This window comes from Sphaeramia orbicularis, chromosome 12, assembly GCF_902148855.1.
Source record: "Sphaeramia orbicularis chromosome 12, fSphaOr1.1, whole genome shotgun sequence".
Classification (NCBI taxonomy): domain Eukaryota; kingdom Metazoa; phylum Chordata; class Actinopteri; order Kurtiformes; family Apogonidae; genus Sphaeramia; species Sphaeramia orbicularis.
The window spans coordinates 56711357-56728430 of record NC_043968.1 but is presented as its reverse complement, the minus strand read 5'-3'; the positions used below and the strand labels follow the sequence as shown (position 1 = coordinate 56728430).

Here is a 17074-nt window from a genome sequence, read left to right as displayed (position 1 = left end):
CACTGGGGACACCTACATTCGAAAGTGCGGACTTGAAACACTCTCCCACTTTTCATTTGATGTTGGCAGAGTATGGAAGTAAATCTGTGAAGGTAAATCTGTCTCATCAGATTCTGAATTATAAAAGCCATTGAATTTCTAGCACTGAAATTTTTTGCTCTGAAATTAAGTATCTGAATTTTTTTTAAATCAAAATTTGTGAACATAGTTGAATTCAGAGCCAAAAAATTCAGATACTTAATTTCAAAGTATAAAAATTCAGTGCTAGAAATTCAATGGCTTTTATAATTCAAAGTCTGATGAGACAGATTTACTTCCATAACAGAGCAAATACAACCAGACATTTGTCGGTTTGAAACCGGAGCAAACACACATGAATAAAAGTCTGAAAATGAGGTGGGCGGGCGTTATATTTTTTTTACCATAACTTTGTCATTTTTTTTCCTTTTTCAAAACGGAAAAAATCGCCGAATCTTCGGATTCTAATCAACAGACAGCATTAGCATTAGCATTATACGTAAGGGTGAGAATGACCCCCACCTGAACCGGATGTGGAAACCGGAAGAGAGAAAACACCTATGTAAAGATCTGCTTTTATGTCAAATATTTGAGTATAGTTTTGATTTATTTCAATTTTAATTTTATATACCTAATATTTGGAACCATTATTCACTTTTAAAGTCTTTGAAAAGGTTCGTTAAGCATCTTTGTGATATTTATGCAATGAATTATGTACATTTTTCAAATCAAATTTTATATTTTTTTCTGTGTTTTTTTTTTTTTTTTTTACTATTATGTTGATATAGTAGGTTAAAGTGAAAAAATAATAGGCAGGTGATATAGATGAAGTTGTGCTGAAAACATATCAGACATGGGTATAGTAAACATTTCTTTAAATAGTAAGGTAAAATCAAAAGTACTCAAAAACGGTCAAAATAGGCTCAGACCCCTAAGGGTTAACCCAAACACAACATAAAAGAAGACAGAAACAAGGACAGCCATAGTTACAATATTGTAAAAATAAAAATAGTTGGCAAGGAAGTTATAAACTTATCCAAATGGAGATGTAATGAATTTGGTAACTTATGACAAATACACTGCCCGGCTAAAAAAAAAAAAATTAAAAAAAGTCACACATGCAATTTTTCACTGCACCACATTTGGTTTGGATTACAGGAGACACTCATTGTTACATCTTTTTTGCCACATAAGGCTTATGTAGTGTCAGAATGAGGTTAATAATATTTCTTTCCATTCATAGTTGCATTCTTTTTTGATTATTGATGATGGAGAATCAGACCGCTGCATCAAGTCTTCATCACTTCCTAAATTAGAGTCTGGACTTTATGGAGGCTAATCCATGTGTGTAAATGATGTCTCATTCTCCCTGAACCATTCTGTCATAAACCTGATGATCCTGATCAACCCTGGCATTGTCCAAACTTTTTGACATTAATGCATAAAGACCCAAACATCCACTGACGACCAAACTCCTCTACTGATCTAAAATGTTCAATAATTGTTGATCCACTAATCCTATCAATACATGTAAATAATTGGTGTAAAATACAGTTTGTCATCTTTTCATGGTCATCAGATATGACCCATTTGGACGTTCAGAGGCTCCGAAGTAAATGTGGAAGCACCATCATCTTTTACAACATTGATTCACCAGTAAAGCCCATGGAGTTGGATCAATGACAGTGGATGGAGACACCTAGTTTATCTTCAGTTAATGATATATTTTACTAAAAAAAAAAAAAGTCACATTTTCTTCAGTTTTCTGTTCTTGTTACAGTCACCCTCAACTTTGATCTGACTTTTATGAACATCTACATGATCAGTGAATTAAATATAGGAAAATACCTGATTTATACTCAATGCACAATACAGAGCATAATATTAGAATAAATGGTGATAAATCAGTCAAGAAAGGTTAAAAACTGAGAAAAATTCATTTGGGAAATGCCACAAGAGTAGTACTGGGTCTTTATGGGTTAAAGACGTGAGAGGCTACTTACTGCAGTTAGAGTTAAATAACCTGTTACAGCTGAAACATTATTAACCACTGCAGTACTTATATACAGTATTTATATATGGAAGGATCTGAACTGTTTGCTTTGTTAAATCCAGTAAATGTCTCTTGTTATCAAAACTAAAAGTGGTACAGTGAAATATTGCATGTGTGACTTTTTTTTTTTTTTTTCTTGGGCTGGGCGGTGTATTTTACCACTGTCTCTCTGAACTGGTACAGAAGTGCTGGAGTTACAGTCTATGTTTTTGTTTGAAGAGCTGTTAAATTTCCAGTGGATGCTGAGGTATTTATTTAACTACAACTACACACTGATAGAGTACTGTGTGTACCAGTGATGTGTCTATGTTGTTATGCAGTGAGATTATATCTTTTAGACTTACGGAGGCGGCAGAGGCTGTTCCTAATGCCAGGACAACAGCAAATAAAATCCTCAGTGTCTCCATGGCTGAACACTGCATACAGAAACAAGCAAATGCCTCTCCAGGTCCTTATATACCCATGACCTTGCTGCAACATAAAATACAGTCCATTCACTGTTATACAACCTTTACATCCTTACAATCAGCTTGACCATGCAGCGACCCCTAACCTCTAACCTCTGATGGGAAATAACCTTGTGTATGTTGAATCAAGTTATGCAATCATGGTGAAATTCTATAAAAACACTGAATAACCACTCACTGAAATGAACATTCTTTTCATGTGATATGGCACGGATGCTTGACTTTACACTTACAAGTCTAAATATACAATTATAGAAAAAGAAAACTGGTACATGTGCATGAATTAAAGAATCATTCACTCAATACAACTTTAAGCAAGAAATATCAGCGACAAACCAAAAAGGAAAGTTTCATGTAAATAAATAAACATTGTAATAAGTAGCTGAAATGTTGTCATACGTGCAGAATAGTGCACATCCTCTGGTCTATGGACTAAAACCAAACTGTTTTGTTGACAGACTCCAGAACAGGTGGACTGGTTCACAGCAAATAATGTGGTTTGTGATAAGATAAAACACTTCAAAATAGCACTACGGGATGTCTGTAGATAACAGTTCAGGTGAATACAAACTGGAATGTGTTTAACGTTTTTCTAAATGTTTGAAAAATCTAAATCCTTCAAATATTACGATGATGACAAAAGCATGTAAAGTATTTAATTTTGATTATTAAAAATGGCTTAAATTGTATTATAAAAAGTATTATATTTTCATGAAAGCTGAAAAAAAAAAAAAAAAAAACTGATTTAATCTGTTTGAGAAACTAATTTAAGCATTTTCAGGCATGTTAGTTTATTAAATACTTTTAGCATCCAAGTAAAATAATGGTCATGATTTTTAGAAATGTGCTTGCAGATGTTAATATAAATAAAACATTGTAAAAACCTTTTTTTTATCTCCAAAAATAAAATAAATGATGTTAAACTGGTCAAACAGTGGCAGATTTAGTTGTTTTAGCTGAAGCAAGCTTTATAGGTCTTCTGTTGAATCACATTAACCTTGTCTTGTGTAACCTTATTCGTCTCAAGTGCAATAAACATGGGTACTTGTTTTCATTATTCACTATCTACAACAACAATATTATAACAAATATTTTATAATTTTCACCAAATTAGAAAGCATGTTGAATAAAAGTAGCTCTACACTAACATAATGGCTGGACTTTTTAAAAATGTGTTAAATGAATTTTTTGCAAATGTTATTACAAATAATTCCTTAAATAAAATAAATCAAGTTAAACCAAACAGTGCCTAACTGATTTTCTGTTTTAGCTGACTATCTTGACGCTATTCATGAAATAGCCAGTAACTCCTCCATTTAATCAGATTAATCTTGTCTCAACTATTCATCTGAAATAAATACAGGTACTTTTTTGTTTGTTCAAAAATTACTTCAACAACTATTTCCTACAACTTAAATGAAAATAGCTTTAAGCTAATGAAGAAAAATGAAGCTGAGTGACAAACCGAATGACGTTTGGTTTGATTTTTATTTTTCAAAGCATATTATATTATTGAAATAGATCACTGATAACTGGATGTAGGTCTTCATCAAATATGTTGAACACTTTACTGTATTTGTATTAATTACTGTATTTGTGTCAGTAGCAGCTAAACCAAAGTGTTTATGGTACAAAACTCTGCAAATGTGCAGTAACATATTGTATTATGTAGTGAGTTCAAACTGGTGCTATAGTTAAATAAAACCACAAAAATATGAGAAGTTTTACTCATCACTTTATTTCATTGAGTCAGTAATGATAAAACTCTTGCAGTTTTGGTTCAGATTGCAGGTATTCAGACGATCCAGGGTTTTTTTTTTTTTATTCTGAGACAATTGCAGGAAGGCTGGGGAAGATGCTGGCCCAGAAATGAACATAACGAAGCCTCAATTTCTGTTTGACGTAGTTTTTGTTCATGTCATGGTGGATCTCCAGGTACTGGTGTCCTGTGCTGGTGAATCTGGGCCAGGTAGCAGGGACACTCAGGTCTCCTTTGTTGGGGTCTCTGTGGACAGAAACAGTGACAAACCATTTACCGAGGCAGTTTTCAGGTCTGATTTATATGCATTTTAATTCTCTGATTTCTCTGTGTGTGTGTTGTGTCAGCGGTATCATATACCCAGTTTTGGCAAAGTTGGTCCAGTAGGCAATCATGTATCTGGCCAGGTCACGGTGGCGAGGCCAGTATCCCAGCGGCGTGGTGAAAGGCTTTCCAAACACATACTGCAGGTCGTCGGCGTGATCGGCACCCATCCAGCTGGGATACGGCCTGCCGATACCACCCATACGGTTGGGTTCAGAGAAGAGGTAGGAGTATGTACGACCAGTTCTGTGGTGGAACAAAGGGTGTTAAGATGTGGAAATGAGAACAACAAAAGGCAGGAGAATGTTAAAAAAAAAAAAAAAAAAAGACAAAGTATGAGCAGAAAACAAAGCTTTGCAGAAATGTCTGAAAAAATGGTGACACTTTCTGTGACTTGTGCATTCGGAAATTACATTTTGACTAACACACTGATGTTGGCGTTCACTTCATATCAGTATGAGTTGTTTTGACATGTAGTGTAAATACAGATATTAGAGGAATGAAATGAAACCACAGGGAGTTTTGAGAACTGCTTACAGTACAAAATAGCAGAAAAGTACTGCTCCAATGGAAAAAATTTTGCTTTCAGTTTTGGTCAACATAATTTCTCTGGTGTCTGGATGAAATAAGGTCCAACTATGGATGTAGAGTTGAAAATGGATGGCAGTTACACTCTTCCTAAATCAAAAGTTGTTCAATGATGCGTACACTAAAAAAAGTTTTCTGGATTCTGGACTGAGGTTCCTTCTGCAGAGCAATAACCAACAGTTTAGATCGATGAGCCATTTTACATGACCATACAATCCAATAACTGGAAGTAATCGGATAATTGTAATAATCGGATCTGATGCGTTTACATTCACGTCATAAATACGCTAATCGAAGATCCCTGGTTTATACATTTCAGTCCATTATCAGATTTCTTTCAGAGTACTTATGTACATAGTGATGGTAGACTCACTTCCTATTATTGTCTTCCACATACATTTGACTAGGTCACTTTGGTTTTATACAATTTCTTTTTTTATATATACATGCGCAGATGTAAAGAATGAAATAAATCAGATTAACCTGTATACATACGGGAGAAATCCAGGCGTTAATCTGATTTCTCATAAACATATTGCTGCTGTTATCTGATAAAACAGATCAGATTATGCTGTTTACATCATCACTTAAAAAATCTGATAACTCCACAGATCAGATAATGACTGGAGTATTAGTGTGAATATAAACAGCCTCACTGTGATCTATAGGGTCCTGGTGGATAATCTGACATGAACATCCACAGAATAATGTCTTATTCTTACGTGGCATTGGCAGCATGAAGATAAAGTGCAGCCTGTGTAGGAACCATGAAGATGTAGTCTGTTCCGATCTCCACAATGGTTTTCTTAATGACTTCCTGTTTGGGATTTGCACCCCAGGTTGAAGTATAGACGGAGTAGCCTTCCTCCATTCCGGCCTTGCCTTTCTCTTTTGTGTAAGAACCCAAAAGCCTCTTCACATCATCACTGCAATCAGAAAGAAGACATTAATAACAGAATGGGAGACACGGGTTTTATTTTGTGAACATAGGACTCACATAGCAGTGTCCATCAGAGGGGAGTTGATGGAGGGAACGTCCAAACCAGTGAAGACATGTCCATCCATGTCGTTGGCTCCAGCAATGTAGTCGATTTCAGCCGCATTGTGGAATAATTTGGAAGGTTCATCTGGCACGAAGTCGCCGTCGATCACAGGAGAGAGCAGCAGGTTGGTGACGAGGGGATCTGATACAGAAAGAAAAACAGTCATTCTGATCATGTGGGGCTTACCCTTAACTGAGACTAAAGAAGTTTTAAGAATTATATGATTGAAAAAGGTAACAACCATCATATTAAGCAGTATGATAATTGGTTTTAGTCTATATATTTTATATCTATATTCAATCAAGTAAATAAAATTAGGCAATATACATTTAAATCCAGTTCAAATACCCCACCTGTATTTAACGAAACAGACAGGTAATCTAATACATTTCAGTTATAGCACGTTTTTTAACCCTTTATCTGATGCAGTGAGGAGCTTCTCATTACATAAAAAAAACATCAGTTTACTGAGAGCATTAAAACTGAGACTGTTTCAGTGGAAAAAGGTCACGTGGTCTAAGTCCAGTACATCTAAAATAAACTAAACTGAGGTATAGTAAAACCAAATTAAGAGATAGACTAAAAGACTAGACAAAAAGTTGGTAAAACCAGTATAAAAGACAGTAAAACACTAAAAAAAGATGGTTAACACCTTTTGTTGACTAAACTGACATATAGATGGCTAAACTAGACTAAAGTACAGTAAAATCAAACTAAGAGGTGGTTTAAAAAGACCAAATGTTGGTAAAACCAGTAATACAGACAGCAAAACTAAACTAAAAGGTGGATAAAATAAACGAATTAGTTGGAAAGTAGTTTATTTATTATTTATAGATGTGCATATGACGTGCATACTTTATCGAATGATGTGTGTGTGTCGTAGTCAAAGCTAAAGATAGTCAGACTAAATATTACAAAATATTACAATTACAATTAATCACTTTTTTTTTAACATTAAAGTATTACTGAAGAGGTTTATGGAAGAGGGAGGATGTTAACTCTGATGATGCTGATGAATATAAGGAAACACATTAAGGTGGACAGACTGGCTAATATTTAGTGGAATACATATATATTATATATTTTATATATTGTATTTATATAAACAAATATAGCTGTAGGTTATATTAAAAAACATAATTGAGATAATCATATATAGTGAAACTTACAAGGGAAATTGTATATAGTTATAAACTATAGCCATCTGTATATTTTATTCATATGGGTTTACATTTAGCATATATGTAGTAGATTATGATGTAGAATTATATATATGATAATTATGACATTGATTTAATATAAACGCATATACATGATGTATTAATATAGACTGATATAGTTTGTGTGTGGTATTGTTATGAAGGGGTGGAATTAAATAAGTGTTTATCTTCTTCACACTTCATTCTGGGTGAGTATAAGAAGTTTTTTTGTATAATAATACATATTTCTTTTTTGTTAATTTGCTTCAGGCATTTGCTTTTGTTGATGGGTTTATTGTGGTTTTTATATGCCTGAAATAAAACATTCATTCATTCATTCATTCATCACATCTACAGTTTACACATACAGAAGTATTTATATTTGTTGGAGGTCTAGAATTAAAGACAGATATGGCAAACCCTTTAGCACTGAGCACTACTTACAGAACCATTACATCAGCTGCAAGTTTAGTTAGAGCTGATTTATTCAACAAGGGCAAGATATGTTAGAAAATATTGTATTCCATAAAGAAGAACCCCCCCCCCATCTCCTCTAGGCTGTGATCAAACATAAAGTCATTGTTGAGAGTTTCTCTAGTACAAAGACCCTGTGCAGGGGTATTCAAATCCAGTCCTCAAGGGTCGGTATCCTGCATGTTTTAGATATTTCCCTCTTCCATCACACCTGGAAGCCATTACATCATTATCAGGCTTCTGCAGAGCTTCATGATGAGCTGATCATTAATTGAACTAGGTGTGCTGGAAGAGGGAACTATCTAAAATATGCAGGATACCGGCCCTCAAGGACAGGATTTGAATACCCCTGCGTGTAAAGTGCTTACGATCGGGAGAACTGGTCAAACTGAGTTTTCCAGCCAATGTGAGGAGCGCCGGGTCGGTCATCTTCAAACAGGCGGCCATGTTGTGGTCAGTGGGGCAGTTCACCTTCAGAGCAATCTATGGAGGAAAACACGTACTATATATATATATATATATATATATATATACATATATATATATATATATATATATATATATATATATATATATATATATATATATATATATATATATATATATAAACCACATATACATAAACCTTTGAATATGGGGCTGTGTGTATGACGATGACTGAAAAATGTCTATCATTTTATTATAGGCCCCATTGTTTATTTGTTTGTGTTTATTTTCAGAAATATTTTGCATATATAGATTACACTTTTACAGTATTTTTTATTGCAACTATTTCTATTTTGAGACTTTATTGAAAATTTGCTCAAAGGGTCTGAATGAAAAAAGAAAATCAAAGATGTAAATATGTAAGTACTTTTATTTTCTTGAGTATATGAATTAAAATGTAAAAACAAATAAGATTATCCATGTGATTTGAATGTTTTCTATGTAATTTATTCATTAAATATATGAAAATGTATTCTTCAGTGATATGTTTCATTATCTGGATATGAAATGGTCTGAATCAGAATATGACTTCACTGAATCCAGAAAAGATCAGGTAATGTGTTGTTTACCTCCTCAGCGAATTTGCGAGGGTTTTTGTTGATGCCCCAGGGGCAGAGGGCGACACCGCTCTGGGAGATGGCTCTCTTGAACAGGCCTTTGTTGTGGGGAGTGAGAGTCTTTTTGGGCACAGAGAGAACAAAAGGTTTGTTATTTACATTATCATCTGTTTCATTGAATCATTTATCCTTTGATTCACATAACGATATTTTAAAATTCCATTAACCTGGAAGCTGACACTAGCGCCACCTGCAGACTCTCCAAAGATGGTGATGTTATCAGGGTCTCCTCCGAATGAGCGGATGTTTCTGTGCACCCAGGCGATGGCGAAATGCTGATCCCAAAGACCAAAATTTCCTGATGGGGAATAGTCAAACTTAGTACTAATTTAAAAGTAACAGTGTCGTTAAAGGAGCTGTAAGTAATATTTATACTTTAAAAGCTTCAAGTACCTCACAGTGTCATTAGAGCATTTAGAATAAACTGTTGTAATGTTATAATGTATTCTACTGCAGAAATAAGAAGTGAATCAGGCAAAACTAACAAGGATGAGAACTGAAGAGAACTATCAGAGTCATAGAAAAGAAATGATAAAAACAGAAGAATTCTCATTTATTTCTCCACTGGACACAGATCTGAATGAAAAGAATGAAGTTTGATGCTGAAATGGCAATGTTTCTTCTATAGGGGTGAATTTGACTATGAGGCTTATGAAGGTATGAAGTTATTATGGGATGTTATTATCTTTGCTAAGTTGCTGTTTAATGATCCACGGTTCAGACTAAACTGTGACAGTTCTGACCTTGTTTGTTCAATTTTAAACTGATCTTTAATTCAGTTACTGACAACACAAACTGTACAGAAAACAGAGTTGATTTGTGGTTTTGCTGTGGCTGTTTTCAGTCTAAAAACAGAGCTAAGCTAACAGAGCTATAATGTAAACCATCAGCTGATGCAGTGGCTGAAGATTACAAGATGCAGTGTTATTTTGAGCGACTACATTTTTGATAGGAGAAAACTTGATGATACCATAATACAGATGTGTGTTAACAATGAGCTTTATACTTTATTCAGTGAGTGATATAGTCTGTAGATACATTGGGTTGATTCGCTGGTTGGTTTGGTAGCTGTGGCTCATAAATTTCGCCTAATGCTGATAGTTTGGATTATCAATACAACATAAAACCCCTTTAACTCTCAGACCAAGATGTTTAAGTGAATTCCCCAACAGTAAACTGTAGTATCAACCAAACAGCAACACACAATTTATTTGTAGTTATGGAATTAATGTCATATAAAAACAACTGATTGATTATTGCAGGTAATTATCATAATAAAATAAATTTGCCAAAATATGTACTGTTTCTGTTCACAAATGGCAGCTTTTACCACAAGTATAATCCAAGTACAAATCCTTTAAAAGCCTATTTAAGATTTAGTTTTCAAGTTTGTGTTTTATTTACATGGTCTAACCAACCATTGCCATCCATACCAGCTCACGTTGGGACTCCCACTTCATGTAGTGGATTTTCTTTTTTCTTTTTTTTTTCTTTTTTTTTTGGGGCGGGGGGGCGGGGGGACACTGCTCTGCTTCTAAATGATTTTCTGATTCTTGAAGTTCAGCCCTTGGAGCTTAATTTCATTAGTAAGATGATACTTATTTTTCACTAGACTGGGTTGAAATTTGGATTAAACATCTAAGAAATAAGATAATTTGCAACTTATTCAGATAAACACTTTTTTCCTGGACTCAGATGAATGACAGTGATTTTTTTTTTTTACATTAATAAAGAGTCTAAAACTGTCAAAAACTCTTATTTCTACCACTTTTCACTTCCGTCTAACCATATGTTGATGCTGTGTGGTGTGAAATCACTGGTGAGCTCCTACCAGGCATTTCAGAGTCTCCAGTGCTCAGGAATCCCAGAGTTCCCACTCGGTATCCCAGAGTCACCACAATAACATTTCCTCTGTCTGCGATCTCCTGCCCGCTGTACAGATAGTTGTCCAGGAAGTTGGCCCCCATCGAGCCCCCGGCCAAGAAGCCTCCACCATAGATCCAGACCATGACGGGCAGACCAGTGGACACTAGAGACCACAGACCATCATGATGACTTTTACAGTAAATGACAAGATGAATGAGTCTGTGTGAGGATCATCTAAGCTCTTACCATCGCGGCCGTGAGGAACCCAGACATTCAGGTAAAGACAGTCCTCACTGCCTCTGGTATCAGTCATCGTAAGGGTCACCTGGAGGCATCTAGGCCTGTACTCAGTGGCCTTCAGGACTCCTGAAAGAAAATCACCAGGAAGACAGATTAGAGGGAGGAACAGGAGATATTTTCAAGATAACTTTTAGCATTCAAAAGACATAATAAATATATTATCAAGTAGAGTGAAGGCCCAGGACCATTCTACCTTTTTCTGAAGATTGTGATTTTTGCCTTTTTTTGGGCTTGACCTCTATTTGTAAAAGCTTTTAGGATCATTTTCCATTTTAAGGTATTTCCAACATTTTAAGGTGGCCATGGCTCAGGAGGTAGAGCAGGTTGTCCAATAACCGAAGGGTTGGCGGTTCGAATCCCGCTCCTAGTCATGTGCTGTTGTGTATTTGAGCAAGACACTTCACCCTCCTTGCCTCCAGTGCTGCTACTCACACTGGTGTATGAATGTGTAGGAATGTTTGGTGTTAATCGGAGGGGACATAAGCGCAAATTGGCAGCCACGCTTCCATCAGCCTACCCCAGGGCAGCTGTGGATACATGTAGTTTACCACCACCAGAGTGGGAATGTGAGAGTGAATGAATCATGGATCCACTGTACGCGCTTTGAGTATGTGTTAATAGAAAAGCGCTATATAAATCTAATACAGTGTTATTGTTATTTGTATTCTTAATCTTATTATTTTAGACTGAATGGGAAGAGATGAAGGATACTGCCTTGCATTAGAGGACTGAATCAGCTGTCTCAGCCCAACACTTCAGGAAGTTTTTTCCAAATTGGATTTTTTCCTTCTTACCATTTTTCCTTGTTTTCAGTGAAGCAAATAATAATTAGAACATCATTGAAAGGACTTAAAAGACTGAACTGTATGTGAAAAAGTGGCAAAAAAACAGAACACAATAAAAACGTCACATTCAAGATTAGAGAAATTTGTCACCATGGTTTTATATTGACTTTAAGGTAAAATGATGATGTACAACACAAAACTATTTTCTTTAGTGCAAGTAGCGCATCAGCCAGTCACTTGTAAATGTTCAAAAATGACTCGTTTAACAAGGAATTGATGAATGATGGCATGTTTCTATTTACACATTAATAGAAATCAAATAAATCTAAACTAGTGGTGTTAACCCAAACTTTTCCTATCGTAATCAAAAATGTTTGGCATAGTGCAATAGAAAAACAGATTACTGCCATCTCCTTTTGGAAAAAGGTTCACCTTAAACTGAATGTTAAGAAGTGTCACATTTTAAGTCTAAATGCAGGTGATACATGAGTTATGATACGGATAATGAATAAGAGTCAGTTTAAAACTTTAATCCATGTGTCTATTTCCTGACATTTATCCACATCCTGGTTAAATTCCTTTACTTCATTTGATAATAATGTATTATTTCTTATTTACTGATGGTAATGCAAATACAGTCCTCACTGTTGTTACTTTGGAAATGGGTGCAAAACTTCAATTTATGTTGTTAAAAAGGTCTTAAGTATTTAATGTCCTGTAATAATGTTTAATGTAGTAATGAATGTTTGTGTTCCAATAAAACAGTGAAAAATCCAACTGGAGAGGTAAAGATACAACATTTTCAGTTAATAAAGTTACAGATGAAAAGAAATATGTGGACAACTGACAATCCAGAAGAATATTTTTAAGCATAACATAGTTTTTAGTTACTGTTTTAGCACTGAAATCCAGTCAGTTGGAGGTTTATGAACCTACCATCCCAGCCTGGGTGACGCTTTGGTTTCTCGAACCGTCCGGGAATATCAGCGAAAGGAATCCCCCTGAAGACGTCCATGTGACGACGGAAACCCAGGCGGATGTTCTCCCCCTCCACCATGCCTCCTTCTGTGTACACCACACCCAGCTGAAGAGGGTCAACACAAAGATGAATGATGCAGAAAATCAACACAAAAGACGTGGATGATACTCTAAAACAGGGGTGTCCAAACTTTTTTTTAAAGAGGGCCAGATCTGATAATGTGGAGATTGCCAGGGGCCAGTGGTCCCTTCGGACGTTTTTTAAACAGTAAAAATTACATATAAATGTGCTGTTCTACAATAATTTTATTTTCATTGTCACAATAAAAAAAAATTTAAATGGCAATGTAACCAAATCTACGCCACTCAAGTGTGAACAAATTAAAAAAAAAAAAAAAAAAAAAACATTTCTGCCTTCCTTTCACATCTGGAGTCAGATAACATAGAACAAACTGTATGGAGTATCTTAAACTTCCAAAAAGTTGATAAAAATCTTAACCCCACATTCATTTTAAACATGACTTATATCAGTAATCAGTACTCATATATTACTCAGTAATGTAAAGTCTGTTAACGTTTAAGATGAAAACATATGACTCTTACTCTTGTCTTTCACAAAATCATTCAGAAAGTAATATTTGTGTCACATCTACAAGTACATAACACCAGCAATTATAGGCAACTAACCTGGCAACTTGGTAGCCTGCCCTGGTGGTGAATTCATTGAACTCCCAGGTTCACATGAAGAGTCACTGCTGTGAGTTTAAAGCAGCTTGAATTTGCTTCACTTTTTCAGAACGCTCACTCCCTGCTAGCTTGTCGTATGCGTTAGCATGTTTAGCCTGCTAGTGTGTCTTCACACTGAATTCCTTAAACAAGGCAACAATCTCTCGACAAATTAGGCAAACACAATCACCTCGATTTTCAGTGAAAAAAAATTGTAAATTCCCATCTCTCCTGGAAGCGGCGGCCCTCACTGTCAACTTTCCTTTTTTTTATTTACAGGCGCCATGGTTAGAAATTAGCGAAAAGGGTTCACGGCAGTCACAGAGCCAGATAGAGTTAGAGTGGTGCTGCCACCATGAGGTGAAAGGAGAAACTGCATTTTGAACCTTGTATGATTCATGTACTCGGTTCAACAGTCCAAGCGGGCCATAAAGAATACATTATAAAACCGAAGCTGTGGGCTGTATAAAATCTGACCGCGGGCTGTGATTGGCCCCCGGGCCGGACTTTGGACATGCCTGCCCTAAAACAAGAACTTCAGATGTGAATTAAGTCTAATTTGAAACTAAAAGACATTTTTAGTCCAGGTTTAGGATTAAGATGAGCATCTATGGCCTTGATGATTATTATTTCCATCAGACTGAAATTTTAGGTACTATTGGAGTCATATTCAGACAACAGCAAATATGTAGGTAATAGTAAAAAACTGGACTTACAATACATACTTTGCGGTTCCTGATTTTATATAAACCTATGCACTCATATATTCTGGACTTGATAAATTGTATTAGACTCTGGTATTCATTTAATTATGTCTGTTATAAATAAGAAGCTCTTTTTAATGTTTTATCTTTGTAAAGTTACTGTTACAGTTATGTATATAAGGGTTAATTATAATTGATATGAATACTGTACTCTCATGTTTATAAATCTCATTTAAAAAAAATAAGTAAAAATTAAAAAAAAAAAAAAACAACAACAACAACTGGACCTCTTTTTGTTTCCAGGAATACCAGACCAGAATGATAAAGTAAAACACAGACATAGATGACACTCAGATGATTCAAAACATCCATTTGTTTGACACTTTCTTAGATTAAAACTGTAGTAAATTCATTCCACTTACAGAGGCTGCAGAAACCGCCTCCAGAAACACAGCCACAGCTACCAAAATCCCCAGCATCGCCATTGTGACCAAACTGTACGGATTAGAGTCAATGACCTCATAGACTTTTATACAGGAGACCCCTCCCTCAGCACAGCATCCGATCAGTGTGCACTCCCACTGTTACCTAACAGCTAATGGTTAACCAAACATCTCACAGGATTAAAATTTGCAAAAATGTGAACATATAAAAAGTACAATGCAACCACCAAATGCATGAAGCAAATTAACATGAAATATAAACACATCCAAAAAGGAGTGGGAAGACATTAAATGATAATGTAATCCCACCCCTTTATTACAATATCACACACAAACTATATCAATCTATGTTGATACAGCATGTATATATGTCAATATCAATCAATATATTAACAATCATATATATAATTCTACATCATAATCCACTACATATGTGCTAAATATAAACCCATATAAATACAATATACATTTGGCTATAATTTATAATTATTTAAATATATGAAGATAAATGAAGATCAAACCAAAGATTTACAACTGACTAATGAAAACATCACTACTTGTCACCAACTTTAATTCTTTGAGTCAAAATATTATTTTAAAAAATAATAAATTAACATCTCAGCTTCCTCAAAATTTGAGGAAATTAAATTAGAATTGTAATTGCAGACACTGCAATATTAGATTTAGCCTATTTTTATGCCTTTGGGAAAGATAAAATGGGGATTGTATTTTATTAAAAACAAAAAAACAAACTCAAAAAACAAACACCTTGCAAATTGCTTAATGGAAGCATAGTTTAAAGACCACAGTTAAATCCCATCATAATGTGTCATCTCCAAGTCATAAAACAGAATGATGGGAACAACGTGGACATCCTTGTCTTGTGGTTGAATACTGTAAAGGTTGGATCAGTAAGTTATTCTTATTATTGAGGGTTTTTTTTGTTTGTTTCTGAAGACAGTGAAATGCCAGCATGGTGAATTAAGGATGTGATGTGACAAATGAAAACATTTTGGTGCAACATATGACCATGTGGTAACTTGTACAAAGTCAACAACTGTCACCTTATTTTCAGGAGTGTTATAGATAAACTATTTTAACATAGCATTAACTTTCACCACACAGACTTGTCTTCTCAGACTCACAAAGGTTTGTACATGTTTTGGAAACATTAAAGCTTCGGAAACGTCATCTTCTACAGTTGACACAGCTGCACAATCAGACTGCGAGTCTCACTGCTGCAGCCAACGGAGCCCTAAAGCATGGTTTTATATTTAACACTGTCCCTAAAACAGCAGAGAGAGAGAAAATGCTTCTATAATGACACCTGCAAGTAATATCACCTTATAAAGAGTCACATGCAATGCTTTGCACGTTTTTTGATCTGCTCACCCTGCAAAAAAATTAAAAAAAAAAAACCTTTGTAAGTGATGCAATCCAGTTAAAGAAATCAGCCATTGGTTTGGATTAATTAAGTATGTTTGGTCTTTTTTAAACATTATGACAGAAAAACTAACATTTACTTACATGAAAAATTAGTTTGAATTTAGTTCCATTTTTATCTCAGCAATAGTGTGAAATTATGAAATACAAATATACATGAATAAAAATATTTTGCACATGCATATTTCGCTTACTCATATAAATATTTGTCTAGCACATATTGGTGTTTTAATATGTATATTTGTGTGTGTGTGTGTGTGTGTGTGTGTGAGAGTGTGTGTGTGAGTGTGTGTGTGTGTGTGTGTGTATATATATATATATATATATATATATATATATATATATATATATATAACTATCTACAAAACAATTTTAATAAATTATGTAACTGAAATAAGAAAACGTTGAAATTATGTTAAATTGAAACAAGGAAGTACAATGAGTGTGTTTTATTTACAGTGCAAGAAAGGAACAAATAATTTCGTAGTGGTTTCTCTCTCTCTTTCACAGCAGAATATGTGACGATATAAAACTGAACTGTGTCCAGTGAAGGAGTAGATCTCAAAATAGCTGTCAATCAAATGGGATTCAGCCTTTCGACTGATCCTCCAATCAGCACGTGGAAGCCCAGTGTCCAGCCCAGCCGAGGCCCACCCACAGCTCCATTCACCCCCACAGATGCTGTGCGTCCGGGGGCGGGACAACATCGTGGTATTTATCTAATTACTGTCCAGTTTTGAGGCAGTGAAAAAAACTGTTCCACTCAGTTCCATTGAAGCGCATGGACGCTGAGCGTCTACG

The 17074-nt window shown here is 35.0% G+C and overlaps 1 protein-coding gene across 1 annotated transcript; it reads right to left on the bottom strand.

The window, feature by feature from the left end:
- Positions 1–4302: 4302 nt before the first annotated feature.
- Positions 4303–15242, bottom strand: cel.2 (carboxyl ester lipase, tandem duplicate 2). The gene is made up of 11 exons (XM_030149668.1): positions 14810–15242; positions 12916–13063; positions 11141–11260; positions 10860–11057; positions 9196–9326; positions 8981–9088; positions 8294–8408; positions 6207–6393; positions 5932–6135; positions 4658–4867; positions 4303–4543 (listed from the first exon to the last, which is right to left on the bottom strand). Exons 1-11 carry the CDS (start codon positions 14870–14872, stop codon positions 4360–4362), a joined length of 1668 nt encoding a protein of 555 aa, XP_030005528.1. The 5' UTR covers positions 14873–15242; the 3' UTR covers positions 4303–4359.
- Positions 15243–17074: the final 1832 nt, after the last annotated feature.

Coding starts and splice junctions, on each gene's coding strand:
- cel.2 (XM_030149668.1), bottom strand. CDS start 14,872: ATGGCGATGCTGGGGATTTTGGTAGCTGTGGCTGTGTTTCTGGAGGCG. Junction 11,261..12,915: donor GCGTCACCCAGGCTGGGATG/GTAGGTTCATAA, acceptor ATTTTCTTTCAG/GAGTCCTGAAGGCCACTGAG. Junction 6,136..6,206: donor CCTCTGATGGACACTGCTAT/GTGAGTCCTATG, acceptor TTCTGATTGCAG/TGATGATGTGAAGAGGCTTT.